Source organism: Euleptes europaea, chromosome 1 (genome assembly GCF_029931775.1).
Source record: "Euleptes europaea isolate rEulEur1 chromosome 1, rEulEur1.hap1, whole genome shotgun sequence".
Classification (NCBI taxonomy): domain Eukaryota; kingdom Metazoa; phylum Chordata; class Lepidosauria; order Squamata; family Sphaerodactylidae; genus Euleptes; species Euleptes europaea.
In genome coordinates, this window is record NC_079312.1 from 154,228,721 (window position 1) to 154,254,143 (window position 25,423).

The following is a 25,423-nucleotide window of genomic DNA, read 5'->3' on the forward strand; positions in this document are numbered from 1 at the left end:
GGTGATTGGGATGGACTTCATAACCAAACTCCCCCCTAGCCAAGGCAAAACCGTACTGTGGGTAATCACGGACCTGTTTTCCAAGCAGATCCACCTCATCCCATGCGAAGGTTTACCCTCAGCCCACAAGCTGGCCCGCCTGTTCGTTCAATAGATCTTCCGTCTACACGGGTTTCCCCGGAAGATCGTGAGCGACAGAGGTTCGGTGTTCCTGTCTAAATTCTGGCAGGCTTTTCTGGGGATTGTTGGGGTACAACAAGGTTTATCGTCTGCCTATCACCCTCAGACGGATGGGCAGACGGAGAGAGTGAATGCTGTTGTAGAATGTTACTTACGCTGCTTCACCAATTATCACCAGGATAATTGGGTCGATCTGTTGCCCCTAGCGGAGTACGCCTGTAACAACTCTGTACACTCCGCTACGGGACAGAGTCCCTTTAAGACGGTATATGGTATTGAATTCGACCCTTTGGGAGCAGTTCCTCTCCCGCCAGGAGGCGACCCGCCGGAGGTGTCGGCTTGGTCTAATACCGTCAGAAATACTTGGCCGGGACTGGTTAAACAGTTGGACCAGGCGAAGGAACGATACAAGGCGCAGGCGGATAAGCACAGAGCACCTCAGTGGGATCTTGTGGTCGGGGAGAAAGTGTACCTCTCCACCAAGAACTTAAAGTCACTCCGCCCTTGTAAGAAACTCTGCCAGAAATACGTGGGCCCGGTTACCATTTCCCTGGTTATCAACGAGGTCACGGCCGAGCTGGACCTGCCCAACACTTTGCAAGGGGTACACCCTGTCTTTCACGTCAGCCTTCTGAAACCCTTTTCTCCCGCCCCTAACTGGCACCCGCGGCAACTCCTATCATGGTACAGGGGGAACAACATTTTAAAATTTCTAAGGTCCTGGACTCCAGGCTCCGGAGGGGCCAGTTGGAGTACCTGGTACACTGGAAACATTTGAATTCGAGCCATGATGAGTGGGTTGCGGCTGGACACGTAAACGCTCCCTCCTTAATCGCCGAGTTCCACCGGAACTGCCCTGACAAGCCTGGGGACCTGGGGAGGGGGCCTTTGGAGAGGCGGAATGTCAGATAATATTTCTGGCAACACGGGCTAGACAATATGATCCTTCCGTGCACTCCCCCCTCCCTGTTTTGCACACGAACCACTAGCTCTGGTCAGAGATCTACACTTGTATGGAGACCCGCCCATGTAAATCTTCCATCAGATACCGGGTCTCTCTCACAATGCCAGGAACTCCACCAGCCCCACCTCTGATTGCCCTTAAGTACCCGGCACTTGACCCACTGAAGTCGTTACCAGGAGAAAGAAATCTATTGTTTCCCTTGTATTGCTGTAACCATTGTGTCCGTTCTATAAATGTAGCAAATTCCCAATGATCTGCATTCTAACCTTCTTCGTCTTGCTGAAACCACTGACTTCCAGAATAAAATCTTTGAATCACTGCTCTGGCTGGATTGGAGCTTCTATTGCCTGAGACGCCGTGGGTTTACTGAAACATTGACAAGACTCCCCTTCAAATCAGCCCAGGAGGTCTTCAGAGAGAGGGCCACTCACAACAGCTGAGGAATGGAGTTTTGCTACTGAGGGGAGAGTACTTCCTCCTTCTGCTTAAATGTGCAAAAGTGCTATAAAGTTGGAGGGTGTTTATCAAAGGAACTTTGGTGACTTCATAGAAAGAACCATCAGAGGACAGGTGTCCCTCACAAAACCCTGAATCATGGCCTGAAGCTTTCTAAATGAAAAATTCCAGGGATTTTATAAATGCATTTGAAGCCATTACCGCTTCTGTTTCCTGTTTAGATGTCTGCCTGAAAAGAGGTGTCACAAGTCTAAGCCATGTGCCTTTCTCATCATATGGCCTTTAATGTTGCAACAAAGCCTGCTGTTCCTTAGCACCTCTGCCAATTACATGTCCTACTTTTTTGTTAGCTTTTTCAGTCATATATTGATGGACGAATACAACGGAGTCTAACCAATGATTCAGTAGCTTCCTATGGTGCATAAGTTTCCATTTGAGCGCTTACATAAACATGCTAATAGTACGCTGCTTAATATTTAAGGGGCAAAAAGTAATAATAAACCTCGTAGTTAATTCTGGATTCAGGTGATTAGCTTGTGTTGCTTGAACAGCAGGACTTCAGAACACATCCTTCATGCAGAATAAGTTCCAATTAAATTTCCAATTAATGTGCAACCTGTTGTCTCTTAGCTACTGGCCCCACCTGGAGTGATGATTATGGACCGCAAAGAAGAAAGATTTCCCTCAACCCCGCGGTTCGTCTCCAGGCAGATAAACTAGAGATGGTAAATATCCCTGCCTTATTTTCCATTGTTCTTTCCATAATCGAGTGAGCGGTTTCTGAAGCACATATTTTTTGTTCCTTCAAAATGAACGTAATATCCTTCTCATGTAAATATTTTAGTCATCCGTCTTTGTGTGTGGATGTGTTTCAATGTTGAATCTGGATTTATGCCTGCTGGGCGAAGGCCTCACATGGCTCTTTCCACTTTCTAAAAGCACTTGGCGGGCTCCAGGAAATGTGTTGGTGGTCACCATGTTGGGGACTCCTGCTATATATAAATTAAATGATTTATTGAAATGCCATGTTTTACACTTAATTTCATAAATAAAAATGGAACAGATATGTTGGAATTGGAAAGGGAGGAGAGGTAATATTATATTTTCTGATTCCTTATCTGTATGGACGGTTCTTTTACATTTGACAGTTGCATATTATATCATTTTAACTGGTTCAATAACAAAGTTTAAAAAAAAAAGATTGTGTCTCATTGGTGTCTATGTCAATAATTTGGTAACTTGCAGTTACGTTTAGATACAACAAAATGATTTGTCATGATTCCCCACTTCTTGAAGACAGGGGGTTATGCTTTGGAGAATCCCCACGCACGGCAATAGTGCTGTGTTGGGGAGGGCATGTCAGGACAGATCAACAGTGTACATGGGGCCTGTCCTAGGCTTCCCAAATCCCAAAAGTACTCATGGGCTTCCTGGCCTTCTCCATGTTAGAGGGAAAGGGCTTTCTGACATGCTGGCTTTCTACGCTTCTTTTTTTAACATGAGGGAATATTGAAACATACCATCTCCTACCTACAGTCTGAAGGGACTGTGGCTCAAATGGCAGAAGCACATACCTTGCTCGTAAAAAAGATCCCATATTCAGTCCCTAACATTTCCCATTAAAAGATGTCAAGTAGCAGGTGTTGGAAAGATCTTTTGCTGCCTGAGACCCTGGAGAGCTGTGGACAGTCAGAGTAGGCAGTATAGAGCTGGGTGGGGCTGGTGGTCTGATTCAGTCTAAGGCAGCGTCACGTGTTCAAGGAACATAAACCTAAGGCTGCCCTGCATGCTGTTGTCCCATGTGTATACAGGTCCTGAGTTTCCTTTCATTGAAAGGTTAATAAAGCAGGTCTTGCTTGAGCTAGATTTATTATTTTAAAAGGAAGGTTTAAAGAAAACTCTGAACAAATTGATTCTCGTAGGCGCTGAATTACCTTGGGATTCAACCGACAAAAGAACAGCAAGAAGTCCTACAGCAGCAGCTACCAAAGGATTCTAAAGGAACAGTGTCTTTTGGAGGTAATTATTTGAAGAGCGCTCAAGAAAAAGGGAACAAAGGATCATCTTTTTGCACACACCTTCTGTATTGAACCTTTCTTAGCACTTTTTGTTTGAGTAACAAAAGGGTGATGAAGTTTAATATAACATCCTATGTGACATTCGATGGGGGTCCTTCAGTGTAGCACTGGAGCTTCACATGTTTTGGCTTGCTTGTTTTTTGTGGGGCTGCTGTACTTACATACCTCATGGCTGCTATGTGGGTTGCTGTATTGAATGATTTCCAGGTTCAAATTTAGTCCTCTGTGCACTGATTCCGATGTTCGAAGTAGTCAAGAGAAACTAATGGACAAGAAGAACGAAAAGAGGGAAATATGGTTAGATGGGATTTGCTGAGAAAGAAACGATCAGTTGACTCTTAAGTCAGAATTTAGAGCTAGTTCAAAGTAGCAGCATCTTGACTGACAAATGACCTCATGGTACAGAGCTCCCGAGCTTCCGTCACTTACTTTGCCATGCATTCCTTTCCCCTTTACTCTGTGCAGTGCAGCTGTTTTGATGTGCGGCAGGCATTTTACTTTAATGTACATCTCTGTTTTTGCGAAAGCCCGTCATTTTATTTTCACCTTGGGAAGCATCTACACTGGGAGCAAAAACACATCCCTGCTACAACAACCCCAGCAGTCAGGGTGGGAGTGGGCTGGAACAGAGTCTGCTCATGCTTATTCTTGCTCTGCTTGCTGCTGCCCCCCATCCCTCTCTCCTCCTTTGAGCCTGTGCAAAAGCTGGATCCCTACAGACTGAAAACTGTCCCCTTTCTTCTCCCTAAGAAGCAGTGCAGTAATGCTATGGGGCATCTAAGCTGGGAAACGGAAAAAATGCCCTTGAAAGGGCTAATGGGGGGAAGAGAAGAGCAGCAGTGAATTGCCCTGTGCCTTTTTTTAAAGCAGAATTCAGTTTGTTCCCCTCCCCATAGTGGCTGTGAATGCAACATCCAGATGGACGCTATACCTGGAGCCACCCTACCATTTTCCCTTCAAACCAGAGAAAATGAAGTTTTATTTTCTCCAGATTTTGGGGGTGGGGGGTGGGGAGAGAGATCAGGAGCCAGACAACTTTGTGTCCAAATTGAGTACATCAACATCTGGATACTCCTGTTTACTGTAGGGGCTTCTTGCTGCTGCCCATTCAGACCACAGTTCTCTGTTCAAATCTAGGCATTAATTGAATCACATACCAAGTTCCAGATTTGTTCCAGCTTCAATGTTAAAGTAGTGCAATCGCTTTTAATTTTTTATTCATTTTATAAGGCTGGTGTTTGCAGCCAGGAAATCTGTTAGCAAGAGTTATATGGAATGGTTTAGGACAGTAAGAATCGAAGATTTAAAATAAACCTCTAAATATTAAGTTGGCAGAGGGGAGTGGGTGAGAATATAAATAGATTCTTTTGCAATTGATCCCGCAGACTTGCAACTTTAGCTCTGTTTTAGATTTTGTTCAGGTGGCAAGAACTCTATTCTGCTTGCAGCTGGATGGAACAGGACCCACCTTATTTAGCACCCGCGAAATTGCCAGATTATTAGATTCGCAGGTAAATAATATGATATTGTTCTGGAGCTCTCTAGAGCAGGGGTCCCAAATCTTTTTGAGCCTATGGGCATGTTTGGAATTCTGACGCGGCATGGTGGGCGCAGCAACAAAATAGCTGCCACAAAATGGCTGCTTCAGGAGATGGAGCCAGCCACAAAAGGATTGCCACAGCTTAACTTCAGTAACACAGTGCAGATCCTTGTGCTGTGGTGGCAGCTACTGTCAAAGCAACCTTTTTAAAAAATCTGCACAGCCTATCAGAAGCCTTGCTGAGCAGAAGCCCTACTTGGCCCCACCCATTTCCTAAGAACACTTGGCGGGCACCAGAAAAGGTGTCGGTGTGTGCCATGGCGCCCGTGGGCAGCACATTGGGGACCCCTGCTGTAGAGTATAACCATTACAGACATTAACAAGTCTTAATTTACTGAAGGTTGTTTCAATATTTGTTTAACACACATTTAAATGTAGCTTCACACTAGTCTTTTGAATGACTCTAGTCCCCTCATGGTATTTTAAGCAACATACCCATAGGGCATAATTCACAGGCATGCACAAGCTGGTAATACCATTTCAATACCATGAATGGGGGTCTGATTACTGCTCCCAAGCATGTGAATTATATACGTCATTGTCTTGCGGGTCTCATTGTCAAGATTGTTTTTCTGTTATGTTCTTTTCATAGTCATGTTGGTCTCAATTCCTCCCCCCCCCTCTGTATTTCAATGTATACAGTTTGTGTCGCATGATCCTTTGGAAATGGAGGAGATAGAAGAACTCAGGAAAGAGAGAAATGAAGCTTTAAAAGAAATATGTAAATGGAAGGTAAAACAACATCCCCTTATACTACATGCAGTGGGATTTGTTCTGCTCCGATTTGTTTGGCTTTTGCTCTGGCTCTGCTTTTGGTTCTGATTAGATTGATGTAAGGTAGGTGGGGTTGTATTTGTTGTTTTCATTGTGGGTTGTTTTAAATGTTTTGGCCACTTTGGCCAATTTTTGTCTCTAAAAGTGGGATACAATTTATTTTGACAAATAATCAGATTTGGCACAGGGATGAAGTATCTTTTGTTGCTACTGGCAACTATTTATCCTTCCCTAGAAAAGGGAGAGGGAAATGAGGTGTTCAGTCAGCTTTTGCATCAGTTTTTTCACCCCTGGTTGGAAACTTGCTTCAATGACAGTCTTAGAAGAACAGATATGCTGGTAAAACAGAAGCTATGCCCTCTTCTACCAGCGTATTTCCTGGCACAGCTGGCTTTAGCATTGGCCTGTAAACATTTGCATAGCCGTGCAGGCAAGTCTACAAATGTTATACTTTCAGTGTGTTGGTTTTTTTCCCCCTTTTTTGATAGCTTGCTGAGAATTACACTTGAGACCTTCCCCTGCATGTAAACCATGAGCCACCGCTCTGCTGTACAATTAATTGTTCAAGTTTGGATAAGTCAGTTAAATCTGCATAAATTTACATATGAATAAAATAATAGTTCTGAAGCTGAAAGCATTATTTTTGGTTTTGGATGATGTACACATGCGTCACAGCAGGGACCACCTCAGAAGAGGTATTTCATCCTGTGCGATAGCAAAGGAGAAATGCCTCTTCTAGGAAGGCATTTGCCACTTCGTAAGTACTTACATTTTAAAATAATCAACATGCTTTTAAAAGCTGCTTCCCAATTAACTAGATTACTTTTTAATAGATGAAATTTAAAATGATTAATCAGCTAAATGTTGCAAGAGCATAAGAAGAGCCCTGCTGGATCAAACCAGTGGTCCACCTAGCCCAGCATCCTGTCTCACAGTGGCCAGCCAGTTACTCTGGAGGGCCAACAAGAGGGCACAGAGGCTGAGATCTTCCCCCGATATTGCCTCCTGGCACTGGTACTGAGAGATTTACTGCCTCTGAATGTGAAGTTTCCCTTTAGTCACAATTGCTAGTGGCCACTGATAGACCTATTCTCCATGAATCTATCTTATTCCCTTTTAAAGATGTCTAAGCCTGTGGCCCTCAATACATCCTCTGGCAAATGCTACATTCTCTGCATCCCTAGTTTTTTTCAGTTTCTGATTCTTTTCTTACTTCCACCTTTCAGTATGCTTGTGTCTCCCCCCCACCCATCCCTTTACAGTTTTGAACACTAAGATGAAAAATAAATCACTGCTCAGGCTAGTCTGTAGTAGCTTAGGAGGTACTTGTCCAACCTATAAACCCATTTCTTATCAATCACCTGGACTTGACCTGGACATGAGCTTCCTAATAGTAAGTAATGTTTAGATTTTTATTCCTACACAGGTACTTTAAAATACTCTTTAAATTGTTACTCATTATAGGCATTCTTTAATTTCCTACTAGCAGAAGGTTTCCCACTCCATAATTTAGATTTCAGTAATGCTCTGCCAACTTAGTGGAATAATCACTGTTCCTATGTGACTGCCTGAGGTACGACTTAATTTGCTGAGTAATAAAGGAACATTTCTGATTATGGCTGTTGGGCATTTCCCCAGGATAAAATTCTCTGTGGACTTCCACAATAAATCCTCTGTATGTTGGTGGCAAGAGTTAGTGCCATTGCTAGCTATTATAGCCAAAGAGTTTTTAATTTGCATCTGCTTTGCTTTTAATTTTGATCATTTTTAACAGCAGGTCTTACTGGATCCGAGTATAAGCCTTTGATTATGTGCTGTTCAGAGAGAATATTTAACTAGCCGTAGAACGATGGAAGTTGGAAAGTACAGAGCACCATGCTTAGGGGCTACTTAGACATTCTGAGAGATACTGAATAATTTGTATGTTACATCAGATGGGGGCTAGTGGAACAGCAGATCGTGTGTTCTATACCAGGGCTGTTTTACCCACCATTAATTGTGAGGTGGTCACAGGATCATGCAGTCTCTCCCCGCAACCTCTTTCCATAGTGAGCCTTCATGCTTCTTGTTTAAAGGAAAAGTGGTTGTTAACATTATCCACGGTTACTCTTCTGATCTGATCTTAGCACCGTAAAACCTACTGCAGTGTTTCTGCTGTGGTAATGTCCAAAGCTCTTATTTACAAAGCATTATGGAGCAATAGGCTGTATTCTGTGGCCATTTTGAACATTATAGAGGTAAAGCCAAATTGGCCATCAAACCTCCTCTCCCAGAGCCTGCTCATCCCATTCCTCTCTACTTCCGCCCTGGCCTTTTGATCCACCTGTGACCTCACTGCTCACTGAGACAATTTCAGAAGGGGCCCTAAGGCCAGTGAAGTTCTCTCTAATCCCAGGGTGCTTCACCAAGTTCAAGCCCCGTTTAAGCATCCTGGTGAAGCAGGGAAACCAGTTAGTGTTAACTGTGGTTAAACAGCTGTAGTGATGATTTCCTCAACTGTGGTTAAAGCAGGAAGGGAGAATTTGGAGGGGTCTGGTGAAAAGGAAGGAGTGCAATCCTACAATCCATTTCCAGTCATTGTAACCCCCATATTATCTTTATCACTGTGAGATTTGTGTACTCATAGTTCACTTGGTTAATCAGGAAATCCAAAGTTGTATGTGGATCTCATCTGTAATCTTCACTTCTTTCTTTTCTTTCTTTTCTACTTTCTTTCTTTCAGGGGGTGGGTAATAAAGTTGATCAGTTTGGATATCTTCTTTCCTTTTGGGAAAGACGAAACACCCCTATTTGCATATCACTTAACAGTTCCCTTAGCATCATTTTTATCTATTTAATTTTACTTAATTTGTCATCCACCTTGCTCATTGAGACTCGAGGTGGATTACAAAATTATAAAATGTGTAATAAAGATAGAAATATTTATTATTTATTTAAAATATTTCTTTGCAGCCTTTCCACCTAGTTCAGGCTCCCAAAGGTGGTGAACGTTAGAACATTTCAAATGTTAAAAGCATTTAAAATACAAATATATGTATAAAATATTTAAAACAAAGTCTAACATAAACACATAGAAAATATGAATATATAAACACACAAAAAGAGAGGAGGGCTAATAAGAGTTAGTGAGGGAATATCAAACAAAACAAAAAAGTCTTCACCCACTGCAGGAAGTCGATAGAGGGAGACAGGCGATTCTCCGTGGGGAGGAAGTTAATACATTAAACAATGTAATAAAACTTTATTATACAGAGAACAGAAAAATAAAGATAATACATTCAGTGAGCAATGCCATATGGGGGATGGGCTGCTTAAAATATTCACAGACATTTTAACAATATAGGAAGGTGTGGTGATTAAGAGCGGTGGACTCTAATCTGGAGAACCAGGTTCGATTCCCAATCCCCACTCCTCCACATGAAGCCTCCTGGGTGACCTTGGGCTAGTCACAGTTCTATCAGAACTCTCTCAGCCCATGCAGAGGCAGGCAATGGCAGACCACCTCCAACTGCCTCTTGCCTTGAAAACCCTGGCATAAGTTGGCTGCAACTTGACGGCACACCCACACACACATTCCCTTGATATAAGGTACCCTCCTGCACAGTTCTATTTGACACATTCTGCAAAATGATAGAAGTGTGTAACCTCCTCAGCCAGGCTGTTACTCCAAGTGGGAGCAACAACAAACAATTTGTAGGGGCATAGACTGTTGTTGTTTTACACCTTTGCAAGATGGCATCTTTGCCCAGGTGTGTGAAGCTGTTGTGATGGAGCATATCGGGAGAGGCTGTCCTGTAGTTAGGTAGGATCTAGGCCATGCAGGGCTTTGTAGGTAGTAACTTGGAAATGAGATGATAACCAATGGAGCAGAATAGGTGTAATATGCTTAGTCCACCTAGCTCCCAATAGTAAACAAGATGTCACATTCTCTACCAGAGCTGTCTTTGCAGGCCAACCCATGGAGAGCATATTACAGTAGTCTAGCCTTGAGGTCACTGTGATATAGACCCATCTGGCCAGATCAGAAATGTCAAGGTGTAGAAGCTGATTGCAAGAAATACTACAAGAAACAAAGGTTAAAGCCAGAAACAGGATCCCTGTGTTGTCTCCCCATTCCCCCATATCCCAGCACCATTAGACTCTGCATTTTCCCGTTCCTGCTCCATGTCATTGACTGCTGCTTGGTGCGGAATCACAGTATGAGGCAAGTTATACATTACAGAAGAAGAGGAGGGCAACTCAGCACATGACTGCCATTTCTGGCACAGCTTCGTGTTCCTTATAACTTAGGTCATTTACGCACTGGAGGTTTTGCCTTGGATTTGCCGCTCTCTGGATGCACATATTCCCCATCCGAATGCTCAAAACTCTGCACAGAGGGCTTATTTTTGAGTTTTGAGAATTCAGATGGGGAAAATGTGCATCTGGAGAGTGGCAAATCCAAGGCAAAACCTCCAGTGCCTAAATGATAGTTCTTAAGGATTCCCCCTCTGCAGCATTCTAGGTTTTTTTCTTTTTAATTGAACTAATCTCCCCATTTTAATGACTGTGATAAATTGTGTGTGTGTGTTAAGTGCTGTCAAGTCGCTTCCAACTCATGGCGACCCTATGAATCAGGGTCCTCCAAAATGTCTTGTCTTTGACAGCCTTGCTCAGGTCTTGCAAATTGAGGGCTGTGGCTTCCTTTATTGAGTCCATCCATCTCTTGTTGGGTCTTCCTCTTCCTGCTGCCCTCAACTTTTCCTAGCATGACTTGTCTTTTCTAGTGACTCTTGTCTTCTCATAATGTGGCCAAGATACGATAGCCAAAATACGTGATAAATTACAGCCTATATTTTACTGACGTAAACAATTTTACCAGCTTAGCAATATGCCCAGTAATTAGGGCTGGGATAAATAGATATTTTTCTTCCAGATGCGTGCACCTTCATCGTGTTTCATTGCCATCCCCATGAAGTTCAGTCACTGTAGAGATTGGAGCACTTCAAACAGTGGCTGGTTTGTCTGTCTCCGGCCTCCATGATTGATGTGGCTTGCATTGACGTCAAGCTGTCAATTTGTCGTTTTAAGATGCCATTAGGAGGGAAATGCCAATAAAGGATAACAGGCGTGCACTGGCACATCTTTAAATATAGTGCTGCCAGCAGACCATATTCATTGTTTGTTCATGTGACAGCCGCATCCGTAAATCAAAAGAAAGATGGCATGAACAGCAGGATGCATGGAAAGTAGCCCAGTACATTGTGGCTGTTCCACATAGAAGAGTTGGTTTTTATATGCCGACTTTCTCAACCACTTAAGGGAGACTCAAACCGGCTTACAGTCCCCTTCCTTACAACACTGTGTGGCTATAAGAAACAAAACTAATTACATGTTGCTATTGGAAGTGTGTATATATTGTGTTGGAAGGAAGGCGGTATGGTATAGCCCAATCTCATCAGATAGAAGCCAAGCAGGGCCAATACTTGGAAGGGAAACCACCAATGAAGACTGCAGAGGGAAGCAATGGCAAACCACCTCTGCTTCTCACTTGCCTTGAAAGCACTTTGCTGAGATTTCCATAAGTCGGGTGTGACTTGAGACAACACTTTACACACACACACACACTTAATGTGTTTCTGACCAAATTCATTTCACCACATGGCCTGATTAGCTCCGGTAGAGCTGTGATCCAAAATAATTGATATTGGTTAGAGGGCTAGCTTGAACATGGTGGAACTTGGTGCTGCACACCTGTGGCTATATATTGTGGCACTTAGTGACTGATTGCTGTTTGCAGACACAGTACGTACATCAGCTGCTTCCACATGGGGATGTTTGCCTGCAAGGGGAGCAGGAAGCCTCCTCAATATATGGGAGCATCCAGATGATGTGGGTATAACTTGCCCGGCTCCCATATTTTTCACTTTAAGCTGGCTTGAAAATAAACATCTTTTGAACTGCAGGGTGGTTGGAGGCTTGAACGCTTTCTCCTTCGCCCCTGGGGTGGGGCAGAGGTAAGGTCCACCTTCAAAATGGTAGAACTAAATTGTGCCCCACACTCTGTTTCAGCCCTTTAACGGTTTTGTTTTGTTTCCCAGTTGAGCCATGCTGTAGCATTATAGCACAGTTTAGCAAGGAAAGGAAATGGGAGGGGAAAGGGGGTTTCTGCTACATTTTTATGCAAATACAGCAGACAAATGAGAGAGGAGTGGGGAGGGGCAGGTGCAGTGAACAAGGGGGGTTTATGCTGTTCCCACCCTGTTTGCTGCTGCTGCCGCTGTCACAATGAAGGGTCATTTTTGCACTCCTGTGTGGAACCAGCCATATTAATTTTAATGGGTGGAACTTAGACTGTCAGTGTAATTTTATTTTTTATTTAGAAAATGTATGTCTCACATGGATTAATTCTGGATTAATGAGATGGGTATAATGAGGCAGCCTGAGTTAGTCACATCGGGCAGCATATTTGGGGGAGGGTCAGTAGTCATCTGCCCTGGCTGGCAGTTGCTCTCCAGAGTCTCAGGTGGAGGTCTTTCTCCCACCTGCTACCTGGTCCTTTTAACCAGAGATGCTAGCGATTGAACAGAAGACTTTCTGCATTCAAAGCAGATGTTGTGCCTCTGAGCCACTGCCTCTCTTTCCAAGGCCTCTTTTCAAGGGCATAGCAAGCACCTCTTGTGAGATCACTTCTTTCTCATGAGAGTTTGCCCATCATTTTGGGTTGCTGTTGGCCAGGCAACCAACATGGTAGCCAAACTCTCTCTCAGAAATATTTGTACAAGAGTTCAGGAAGTTCTGTAAGACATAAGCACCTTGCAGTGCTATTTTTCGTGAGGGCTGAGGTGGTAAGAAGGATTATGAACTCCATGGGGCAGCAGTAGCAATTGTAGTAATGATGTGAGCATGCAGGTGACAGTTACTTTTTGTAACAGACAAGGCAAGTAAAGGAGGCAGCAGCAGCCATGCAAAAGAGATTGCAGCTACCTCAAGCAATTTAAGATCTGGAGCCACCATTGAAGCCAATCATTATTCTTGGAACATGTGATGAAGTAATAACCAATAAGAGAGTGTTTGAGGACATGTGCAGAGGGTTGTTCCTTCACAACTGCAGTGCAACAATCATCCCTTCCATACCACCCCAACCACTGGTAATTGACAAATAAGCTTTTGCATAAGAGAAGCAGAAGACTTTCAGGTAGGCCTCAGAACTCATTCTAGGAACTGAACCCTGGAAGAACACTGTGCTTTCTGGGGTTTCCTGCTATGCTATATTTTCTCAAGGGCACAGTAATAGAGGCCCTTCCCCTATCTTGTTAGTCCCAATGCCTGTTTTGCAGTCATCAGGCAGTGATTTTCCTGAAGCCAGCAGGCAGGAGTCAGGGAAGGATACAGGTGGGTGACAAGACAGATGAAAAGATGGGTGACAAGACAAGCAGATGAGAATTGGGACTGGTACAAAAGCAGGCAGGAGCAGGGCAGAATAGGCACGAGGCAGGGTATAGTGTTGAGTAGGCAGAAGTCAAGGCAGTGACAAAGGCTTCAGTGAGCTTTTGAACCAGCAAAACCTACAAGCTTCTGCAGGCTTATAGAGAAAGCTAGGATCCCTGCCCTTTCTAATAACCAGGTTAAAGTCCTGGTTCCTGTCAAGAATACCTCATCTCCTTCCTGGGAGAGACTGGAGAAAGACAGACACTGTGCTGCTCATAGTATGCTCTTTCATTGGGTCCCTGTCTCTACACTGGTCCTCCTTCATCTCTGGCCCAAGGGTCTGGGGAGACCTCTGGGTGCCAGACTTTGGCAGGACTCATACAGCGGCTCCAGGCACTTCCTAATCTGTTGGCTCCCTGAGAGGATCAGGGGATTGCCTGTAGAGTGCTCAGGGGACTGTGTGCCTCAGGTCTCAGGGCCTGAGAGGGACTCTGTCCCCTGAAGAGTCTGCTCCAGTGGAAGTCTGCCACTATACATAGGATATAATCATTGTTTCCATGTGATGGGCTGTTTATACCAGCATTTTTGTTTTTTGTTTTCCTGTTAATGGAAACATTGGTCTCTGCCTTCCATAGTCAGACCCACAAGAAACGTTACACTAAAGACAAAGGCCAGTTGGCCAACATGATAACTATTTGGAGGTTCTTCTGCAAGTATAGCAACTGACCACTGTCTGCAAGGGGCAAAAGAGGTCTTTATTCTTTGCAATCCTTTTGATGAATTTTAGTTCATAAGCAGAAAGCAGACTGGTTCTAGCATAGTATCCAGATCCTGTTATTAATGAAGAGCTGAGCCACTATAAACAGGTTGGTAATTCAGCATAAGAACAACTGAGAATAGGTTTTTGCAGATGTTTACTGGCAGCCATTTGCACAAGACAGTTGTAGAAGATCTCAGTGTGGAAGAGCCCAAATAAACCCATTCTGCACACAGTCTCACATTGGTTGTTACATTACATCAGGAAGACCTGTTTTGACTGTAGCTCAAATGCAACCTCATGAACTGGTTTAAGTTGCTCTCCCTGTTGCAACACTAGTATTGTGAAGAATACATATTTTTGCAGTTGTGCTTCAGAATGAAGTTACAGTCAAGGAAAGACTAGGATCCTTCTGTATCAAGTTCTCTAAGTGTTATTTTTTTGTAATCCTTTTTATAATGTCTGCCTTTAAAAATAGGGTAGTGGGTCACTCTCTTTGTTGAAGTTGCCAAACATGTTGTTTTTCCAGCAATGTTGCTGGGGTGGGTGGGTGAATGAAGCTACTTCTTTGTTTCGTTCAGTCCTCCAAGAAAGCTGTCAGATGGTAATAGCACGTTGCCATTCACTGACTCGTTGATTTATCTCTGTCCGGATTTAAAATGTTAGTCTGTGTGGCAGGCTATTTAGCTCCTGCTGCTGCTCTCAAAAACCCGTTTCTTCTTTTCTAATCCGTTGTGCTCCCCTGCACTGCCCTGAATAAACGTTTCCACGTAGTGGATGAGATTGTATACTGGCACAAAAGACCATTTATTAGAATGTGACAGCCCACCTTCTGGGAGAAGCTGAGTCATAGGAACTGTACAGTGGCATTCTGTTTGTTTGTTTTCATTCTTATTTACACTATTTTCTCCCTGCTGAGTGACCTTCCTTCTCTTATTTGGAAACTTCCCAGGACCTGGGAATTCTCTCTTTCTCACCTTCAGCCATGGTCGTAATTTCCAAGGGAGAGCCAGATTAGTTTGTTGTAGCAGAATAAAACAGAAATCAAGTGGCACCTTTAACTAAGACGAAGTAAGTTTATTCCTGCCGCAAGCTTTTGTGAGTCAGAGCTTGCTTTGTCAGATGCATATCAGATCCATATACATCTGAGACATCTCTGACCAACAAACGCTTACATTAGAATAAACTTGATATAAGGTGCAAGGCCTTATATCTGGAGCTAGAATCTCCCCCCAGAACACACTTCTGATGTACTCCAGCCCACCTATGTTTGTGCACCAGCCTAAGCCTCCGTGTGCTATGGCGTCTCATAGATCTTTTCCCCTTCCTCTTGGGTTTACCCTTTTATATTATTGGCTGCCTTAATGTTTTGGGATCCCTGCACTGAAAATGGACCTTTGTGTACACATGTGCAAATAGTTAGCTATGACCTGCCGTGCTTTACTCCTCTTATTCTACTGGTTTAGCCTCTTGCCTTTTTTTTATCTCAATGTGGGCATTCTACTGTTGGATATTTCTACTGTATGCTTGATACTATTATGACTGAATATGGACTAATTATTCTCCTTGATAAAATTATCTCTGGGGTCACCATATTCAAGGTCTCCATACTTCTTCCAAACTTGTGTTAGGAACCTCATCACTTTGTCCACAATCCCAGTGTTTCTATTGGTGTAGGTCATTGCCCAGATGGGAAAGTTTCTTTATTACACTCAAGCTTCCTTTGTGTGAAGCTGGAACCAAATGGGAAAGTAAGCCTATTCACATAGATACAGATCTAGGTTATCTATGTCTTCCTGACCACATGCAGTAACAAACTTTTAGGGGTCTGCTTCAGGCCTAACTAATGGTTTTGCAGGTTCAATAGGTGATGATAGGCATAAGCCATGTGTCAGGCTTGTATCCCAGTTGCTTTCGTTTTCTTTCGATTCTCACTGATCAGGCTCAAGAACTCAAGGACTGTTATGCATACCTAACTGCCTTTGAAGCTGTGTGAACCACAGTGCTGTTTGTGTTCTGTAATCTCTTGCGTTTTTTCATGCTTTTATATTACCAAGTTCAAGCCAGCAAATGTCATTGCTGTCACCTTTTCCTTTATGCTCTTTTAACCTATTTTGACCAGTAAAAACCAGCTTCTTTGGACCTGACTGTCTCTGAGGTGGTTTTTGGGTTCAGATTTGGGCCAAGGGCTTACACCATGTCCATCACCTTCTCCCATGCTCCTGGCCCTTGGGACCCTGCTTGTTTGCTTGGATGGAGAACCAGCTCTTGGTGCTCTTTCAGCAGAGGGAGCTGGTGGTAGTCCAGAGGCTAGCTGAAACAGCTATACATTAGGTAATCCCAGTTCATCGTGCTTCTGCTATTAACTCACTAGGGGCCAAGCTAGACAATACATCACCACCATTTTACCTTTGGAGTCCCCTACTTTTAGGGCCTGACCTTGCTCAGGACTGTGGCAGGAGGAGGGGGGTTCCTGCCTCCTCCAAGCACTTTCTTCAAGAGATTCTCTCCCCCCCCCCCCGCACCATGGTACCAAGCAGTATTGGCCCCTATGGTGTGTGAACTGAGGGCATTCCAGAGCAAAAATGGTGGCAGCAACCCCAGGGACAACATATCGCCTACTTTTGCACTACATGGCCTTAAGTAAGCCACTCACTCTTAGCCTCAGCCCCATATCCACACTAAAGATAATAACTACTTTACAAGGTTGTTGTTTGGATTACAGTGCATATGAAGTTCTTTGAACACATGTAAATACTGTCTGTGACTCTATGGATTGTACGCCTGCAAAGCCTATAAGCCTATAAGGGATTGTCTTAAACTGTATAGTTTCCTGGTACACCAATATCTTAACGGGTAGATGTGCATTTAGCACTTGGATCAAAAAAGGTTGGCTGACCTTGCAAACCTGGGGTTTCTCTGTAAATCCATATGATCTAAACCTAAATCACACACCGTTGAGAGCACAGGCCAAAGCCAAATGGCAATCATGGCATCGCCAGTGAGAGAAAGGGAAGTTTTCAATGCACCAAACACAAAAAAGTGAGAAAAAGATTTTCTGAAAAAATGTACAAGGGCATTTATCCAAATTGGGGGGCGAGAGAAAGAGACAACAAGGTGGTATTATTGAATAAAGCGGCCGTTACACCAGAATGAGCCCTGTATTATGGAATATATATTTCTTAGGCAGTTCCACTCACTTGTTGGTAGCAGCTAGTTGGAGAAAGGGTCTGCCTGTAGCAGTGCCCACTATACATATGCACAAACAGGAATACAGGTAGTAATTCATCAGGTAAAGATTTCATAAAAGGACAAAGGTATTAAATTCTTTAGTGTCCTTTTGCTTACAAGCTGGAACTTTCTTAATGTTTTCTTATGTAGTTGAAATCTACTAGGTATATCAGGTAGGGTTCCCGGTTTGTTATTGTTTCGTTAAATAACTTCATCAGTGAATTCTTATCTATTTCCAACAATAATATTATAAGTGGATTTATTCTATGGTTATTTTTTAAAAAAATTAAAAATTGGTAAAAAAAATTACCTTGTTGAAATTATGACTAAATGACCCAATAGATTAAACAATTCCTTGTATTTCTTTTATCAGTCATATCTTTCTGTAAGAGAATAATCTGATTAAAATAACTTTAAATAAAATATATTAATATCCCACAAATTAAATTGTTAGCTATATTACCTGAAATTATTCTGTATGCTCAAACATCTCTCATGCTGCATCCTTCATTCTTAGCATGTTAACTGCTGATTTCACATCAAGACAAAGAAGAGCCTCTTAGTTTGCTGCCTAACTAACCTTTCTCTGTTTGTACTAACAGGAAAAATATACTGAATCAGAACGTGTAAGAAGACAACTAACTGAAGAGTTGCAAATGACTAAACAAGTAGGTGGAATGCCTGTAATCATGAAACTTTCTTTCCCGAGGGGGGGAGGCCTTTTATTTATCCTTTCAAAGAGTTCACAGTAGCATGTGTGCATAAATCCCAGGACACAATGGAGGAGAGTAAGACAGTATGCATAGCCCTGTACTGTTTTGTAGAAAAGTGGGATTAAAAACGTAATTGCCACTAGAAACAAGGAAAATACTTCCCCTACCTTTAGGGCAACCAAAAACCTTCATTTCCTGGCATATTAGTTTAAAATAATAAAACATTTCATAGTATTGGTTCTTGTAGGTTATCCGGGCTGTGTGACCGTGGTCTTGGTATTTTCTTTCCTGACGTTTCGCCAGCAGCTGTGGCAGGCATCTTCAGAGGAGTAACACTGAAGGACAGTGTCTCTCAGTGTCAAGTGTGTAGGAAGAGTAATATATAGTCAGAAAGGGGTAGGGTTTGAGCTGAATCATTGTCCTGCAAAAAGTATCAAAGGTAATGTGCTAATCATTGTCCTGTAAGTATCAAGATAATGTGCTAATGAGGGTGTGGTATGTTAATATGGAACCATTGTATCCTGAAGTGATCTGTTAATGTGTGAATCCAAAGCTAATCTGCATGGCTATTGTGGACTGTAGTCTTTGTTAGTCTGGAGGTGTTCAGGACAGGAAGCCAAGCCTTATTCATTCTTAAACTCTCTTCTTTTCTGTTAAAGTTGTGCTGATGTTTATGAATTTCAATGGCTTCTCTGTGTAATCTGACAAAACAGTTGGTAGAATTGTCCGGTCTTTCAGTGTCTTGGAATAAGACCCTGTGTCCTGTTTGTGTCAGTCCATGTTCAGCCACTGCTGATTTCTCAGGTTGGCCAAGTCTGCAGTATCTTTCATGTTCTTTTATCCTTGTTTGTATGCTGCGTTGTGTGGTCCCAATGTAAACTTGTCCATATACGATATACTCCTGCAGAGGTGAGGGGGTCTCTTTTGTCTTTTGCTGATCGTAGCATCTGTTGTATTGAAATTCATAAACATCAGCACAACTTTAACAGAAAAGAAGAGAGTTTAAGAATGAATAAGGCTTGGCTTCCTGTCCTGAACACCTCCAGACTAACGAAGACTACAGTCCACAATAGCCATGCAGATTAGCTTTGGATTCACACATTAACAGATCACTTCAGGATACAATGGTTCCATATTAACATACCACACCCTCATTAGCACATTATCTTGATACTTACAGGACAATGATTAGCACATTACCTTTGATACTTTTTGCAGGACAATGATTCAGCTCAAACCCTACCCCTTTCTGACTATATATTACTCTTCCTACACACTTGACACTGAGAGACACTGTCCTTCAGTGTTACTCCTCTGAAGATGCCTGCCACAGCTGCTGGTGAAACGTCAGGAAAGAAAATACCAAGACCACGGTCACACAGCCCGGATAACCTACAAGAACCAATGAACTCTGACCGTGAAAGCCTTCGACAATATTTCATAGTATGTTCAGTTGACTGGAATTAAGAATGGTGTTTAGGGGAAAATCCATCTAGAGAGTCCAAAATTAACTGGTTGTGTTGGTATTAAAAGGCTGGTATATCAACCCAAATGTCTTCTCTCATTACTGAAGGATAAAACAGCTTTCAGTGTTGCTATGCTGTGTGTAAAGAACTGATTATGAAAGAAGTTACTGTTTCTAGAGGTAGCACTGCCTATTTCTGCCACGTGAGGCCCTTGAGTTTTTGTTTCTTTGTCCAAATTGTCTGATTACAGCACTGATTACAGTTTGATTCTGTGTGAAGCCTTTAGGTTGGCTGGAGACTAAAGGATGGGATTTTCCCAACAGCATTTGTCCACATTTGACCACATTTCTAATGCCACATTTCTAAGACCCAATCTTTAAAACCTGAGTGAAATGGACAAAATAATGGGACATTTCAGTACGTTGTAATTTGAAAGTGCAGCAGGAATAGATGGAAGGTTTCCCATTCACATGGTTAATAGGTTTCCCATTCACATGGTTAATAATTAGAGTTATCCTTATCTTTTTTTGTTTGTTTGTTTGTTTAAACTTTCTGTGCCACCTTTCTACCCAAATAGGATCACCATGACAGCAAACATCAAAACAACATTTCAACAGTAAAACATTTAAGACAATAAAGCAGCATCTAAAATAGAGTATGCGTAAAATATGTAAACAATTCAATAAAAACAAATATACACAATGCACATAATAAAATAGGGTAGGAGGGCCAGTAACAGTTATTGGGGATATGCCAAACAAAACAAAAAAAGTCTGCACCCACTGGTAGAAGACAACAATAGAGGGAGAGAGATGCTCTCACTGGGGAGGAAGTTTCAAGTTTTGGTGCCATGACCAAGAATACCCATTCTGGGGTTGCCCCGTCTAGCCTCAGACAGCGGGACCCCCTGAAGTGGGGCTTCTAAAGATGACTGGAGTGGATGGGTAGGTTCATAGGGAAGAAGGTGGTCCCTCAGGTATACTGAGGGAGCTCTTGGATTCTATATATGATTTTTTCAAATATACCATATTTCTAGTCACATTAGAAGAACATGAACAAGGAAGCAACTTAAGTAACATGCTGTCTTGGATTAAACTGGAGAACTGCAGAATAGTGTAGCACTCACACAAGGAGACTTATCTGTAAAGAAAATGGATTGTGGTATACGAACAGTAATGTAAGACCATTTCATTTTGTTATTTCATCTTTCAGCAAGTCATAGTCACTCATAACTGATGTATCAAAGTAAAAATGTAACATAAATCATCTGAAAATATTTAGGTCTGCTATTCCTGGTTGATTTGTTTTCATTTATAATAACCTAATCAAACACTTTTTTTTTTTTACTTTCCTAATGTTTAAAAATGCCTGTTAGATTGAAGTGTAGTTTATAGCTCTCCCTCTTCACAAAGGTAGTATGCATTCTCGCTATATAAATGCAAATAGTTTCAGAATACCATTCACAATTTTTATTCTACTTACTTGAAGGTGAATTTTGCAGTCCAATTGTTCATCATTAAAAAAAACCCGTATAAATTAGAAGTAATAAAAATGACTACGAGGAAATAGACCTTTTTTTAAAAGTATTGGGACAAGCTTAACGGCACATACCAAAAGTCATAGCATATATTAAAGACCTTTACATGGTACCCTGATAAAATGATTCTGTCCCAAGGCAAAAAACAAAAAGGTTTTCTGCTTGGAAAAGGGAAGAGTGCTTTTTGCCCATTGTCCCTTCCCACTTTGACCTTATGCTGTTTCTCTGTAGCTCGCAAAAAACGTAGGCAAGATCCAGCCCATAGGTTGGAGTCTAAAAGGCTACATTAGCTGTGCCTAAGGACTTGGATGCCCTGACCTGGATAGCCCCAGGCTAGCCTGATCTTGTCAGATCTCAGAAGCTAAGCATGGTCAGCCCTGGTTAGAATTTGGATGGCCATCCTCCAAGGAATACCAGGGTTGTGTTGCGAAGCCAGGCAGTGGCAAACCACCTCTGTTAGTCTCTTGCCTTGAAAACCCTTTGTGGTTGCCATAAGTTGGCTGTGACTTGATGGCACACACACACACAAAAGGACTTGGACATGCCTACTGCAGTTGTAGACTCCACCTCTTCTCTTGCCATGTCACAGGCTGGTTTTGAAAGTGCTTTGTTTCAGAAGCAACACAGAGAGCTGCTGCTGTTTGAGACACACAATGTGCCTGAAGTCTCTTTTATTCTTAAGGAATAATGAAACACATTTTTTTTAAATGTAAATTTTAAAAATGTATATCCCTTTTGATCCAAAGTTTAAGGCAGAGCATTCAATGTCAGTATTCAAAACAATCCAATAATACAAGAGAGAGAAAGGTAACCAGATCCGTATCAAAATGATCAGCGCTAATCTAAAAAATGCCTTGCAGAGCCTGTTGGGCAGACTTAATTTGGCACATGGGGTCTTAAGGGGTGAAGCAGTTCTTGAGCATGGGGGTCTTTGGATCCCAGCCATTTCATAGGCTTCATCATTATGAGTAATCTTTCTGTCAACAATATGCCACCCTCCTTTGTGGAAACCAAAAAAGATCAGGCCAGTGTTCTCAGTTCTGGGTGGAAGGGCATCTTGACAAACGCGGGTTTTACCATCACGTGCCCAGGGAGGCAGGACCAAATAATTTTTTCTTCCATTTCCTGTCTCCCTGGGCGGGAAAGCCAGTTTCCGTCCTGCCTCGGTTAGGGTGGCAGCTTTGTCAGTGAACTCCACTTTTCTCTAAAAAATTCCTTTTGTGTGTTACTCTGTATGTTTGTTTTCCCCATCCACTTTGTTCCTCTCCTCCGATCGTTTGTCCTTCTCCCGTACCGCTGCTGATCGCGAACGCGATGTACCGCTCTCCTCCCGTTTCTTGCCGGATTTCTTCAACTTCTCTGCCCCCCCCCCCAATTCGCTCTACTGGGCAAGATGGCGGACGGCAGGAGGGATTCCGACTCGGATCTCCTATCAGAGGAAGACCACGACCTAGCCCTTGTCGCCTTGACAGGGCGGAGGCGCAGGGAGACGGCCGGCGGCCTGAACGGTGGTTCCACCGTGCGCGGATCCGAGGGCCCGGTGGCTCCAAAGAAGGCGCGCTCGGATGAGCCGCCTCAAAATGGCGCCAAGGGAGCTGAGTTTCGTGAGAAGGCGCCAGGAGACCCGATGGCCTCAGGGAGCTCGTTGCTGGAGGGAACCTCAGCTTTAGCAGACGGGCAGCAGGGGGGTAACGTATTTCAGGCGGAGCACGATGCTCCTGTTACAAGGAGGGAAATGTTAGACTTATTTAATGGCGTTTTGGATAGGCAAGCCCAAATGATGAATGCCTTAAGACACTCTATTGCCCCGATCATGCAGGCTAACGATCCAGGCCCCTCCCACACTGCTATCAACCCTCCCCAGCAGGTCCTGGGCACACTGGAAGGGCAGGCCTCTCGATGGCGCACTAAGGCTGCTCTGAAGGCACAGTCCAGCCCACAGCCCCTTCAACCTTTGGAGGATCTCGGCTCAGTAGTTTCTGACCCAGAGAGCAAAGAGGATGGCGAAGTAGACTCCGATGAGGATAATCCCATCCTGCTAGAGGATCAACATCCTCGCCTCTTTTTGGCAGAGGACTTTCAGGGCCTATTGAATAAGGCACTTATAGCATTAGACTTCAATGAGGACCCAGACCCTATCCCTGAGTCTAAGCCAAAATCCAGAAAGAAGGGCACTAAGGAATTTTTTCCTAGCTCTAAACCTCGCATCTGGGAGATTCCCTTTCCTGAACCAGGGTACAGGCCGAATTCGACAAGCCCCTGGCCAATAGGCAATTCTCGGCCAATATCAAAAAACTCTACACTATGGTTCCTCAGGCTATGAATCTGTTCCAGGTCCCTATTATTGACGCTCCAGTAGCGGCTCTTCATTCCCCTGACCTCCCTTCAGAGGATGGGATGGGGATTATAAGAGATCCATTGGACAGGAAAGCAGAGACTCTTTCCAAGAAGGTCCACGAGGCTTCTGCTTTGGCAATTCAAGCCTCTGCAGCCACCTCCATTATGGCTAGAGCGTCTATCGTATGGCTCAGGAAGATAATACAGTTGTATACCGGTGACAATCGTAAACTATCAGAAGGTCACACTAGGCTTCTCAAGGCTTCGGCCTTCATGGCGGATGCGTCCCTTGACGCCATGTCATTTGCAGCCAGAGCCGTCTCTTCCAACATCGCAGTTAGAAGAGCCCTGTGGGTTCGTCCTTGGCAAAATGAACTTAAGACCAAGACACTGACCATGTCCTATCCCTTTACGGGAGGGAAGCTTTTTGGGGACAGACTGGAGAAAATCCTAGTCGAAAATAAAGACAAGAAGAAGGTTCTCCCGAAGTCTTTCAAGAAAGGTGGGAACCTTCGTCGTCCTTTCCCAATTTCAGATCCTCTCATACCTTGGCTCCATTTAGACCGGACAATCGTAGGGGTTCCTGGAGCAGCAGCAACAGGAATTCCTTTTGCAGAGGAGGCACTAGGAATTTTTGTCCCTTCCAAGGACACCAACAGTTTGCCAATAGCAGAGGAGACAAGTTCTCCAAGAACACTAAGCAGTGATGCCAGGCTCCCGGAGGTAGGGGGCAGACTCCTACATTTCCACACCAGGTGGGAACCTTCCTACACGGATGCTTGGGTCTCTCAGGTATTGGCCACTGGATACCTGATAGAATTCACAAGCCTCCCAATCGAGAAATTTGTAAATTCCCCAAGGTCCATGCAAAAAGAGAAACATCAGAGAACCCTGGAGGCGATCTCCCACCTTCAGAGCATTCAAGCCATAGAACCTGTCCCATTGGCGGATCAGGGCAAAGGGGTCTATTCGATTTTCTTTACAGTCCCCAAGAAAAATGGGTACTGGACGGCTATCTTAGACCCCAAACATCTAAACAGGAAAGTCAGGTACAGGAAATTCCGTATGGAAACTGTTCAGTCCATTCTGGAAGCCCTTCAAATAGATCACTTCATGACCTCATTAGATCTGAAGGAGGCATATTTGCATGTCCCAATTCACTGGAACCACAGGAAATACCTCAGGTTCTGCTATTCGAACAACCATTATCAGTTCAGGGCCCTCCCATTCGGCCTGTCCTCCGCCCCCCGCGTATTCACCAAGATTCTGGTGACGCCGGTGGCGCTGCTCCGTCTGGAGGGGATTACGCTCTTTCCCTATCTGGACGACCTACTGATTTGTTCGCCCACCAGAGATCAAGCCTTGACTCACACGTCCAGGGTGATCCAGGTCCTATCTTACCACGGCTTCCTCATAAACACAGAGAAGAGCCACTTGGTCCCATCTCAAAGTTTGGAACACTTGGGGGTCATCTTAGACACCCACAAGAACTTAGTGATCCTGCCCAGGACAAAGTGATCAAGATCCGATCAATGGTCCAAGCCACGATCAGTTCCAATCGCAGCAGAATCATGAACCTGGCCAAGTTGTTGGGGAAAATGGTAGCCTGCCTCAACTCAGTACCATGGGGCAGGTTTCATTTCAGACCTCTTCAGAGTCTCTTACAACCCCATCAGGACCTCATCATTCGAAGCAGGGACAAATCCATCTCCCTTCCTTGGCCGCTCCGACAATCGCTACTATGGTGGTGCCGGAACACCAATCTGAGCAAGGGAGTACATTTTGTGATAGAAAATCAGATCCAAATCTACACAGATGCCAGTCTAGAGAGGTGGGGGGCCACTTGCCAAAACCTCATAACTCAAGGGACTTGGTCCGTGGGCGAAAGAAAGCTACACATAAATTTATTGGAACTCCGGG

General features: G+C 43.6%; 1 protein-coding gene across 1 annotated transcript in view; it reads left to right on the top strand.

Moving 5' to 3' along the window:
• The window catches only part of STXBP4 (syntaxin binding protein 4), a 177,520-nt gene that overhangs the window by 41,652 nt on the left and 110,445 nt on the right, over positions 1-25,423 (top strand). Inside the window, exons 12-16 of the mRNA XM_056858910.1 lie at positions 2,231-2,325; positions 3,523-3,619; positions 5,089-5,189; positions 5,921-6,010; positions 18,053-18,118. Of these exons, the coding sequence (XP_056714888.1) occupies positions 2,231-2,325; positions 3,523-3,619; positions 5,089-5,189; positions 5,921-6,010; positions 18,053-18,118 (449 nt within the window). The remainder of the gene's footprint in view (positions 1-2,230; positions 2,326-3,522; positions 3,620-5,088; positions 5,190-5,920; positions 6,011-18,052; positions 18,119-25,423) is intronic.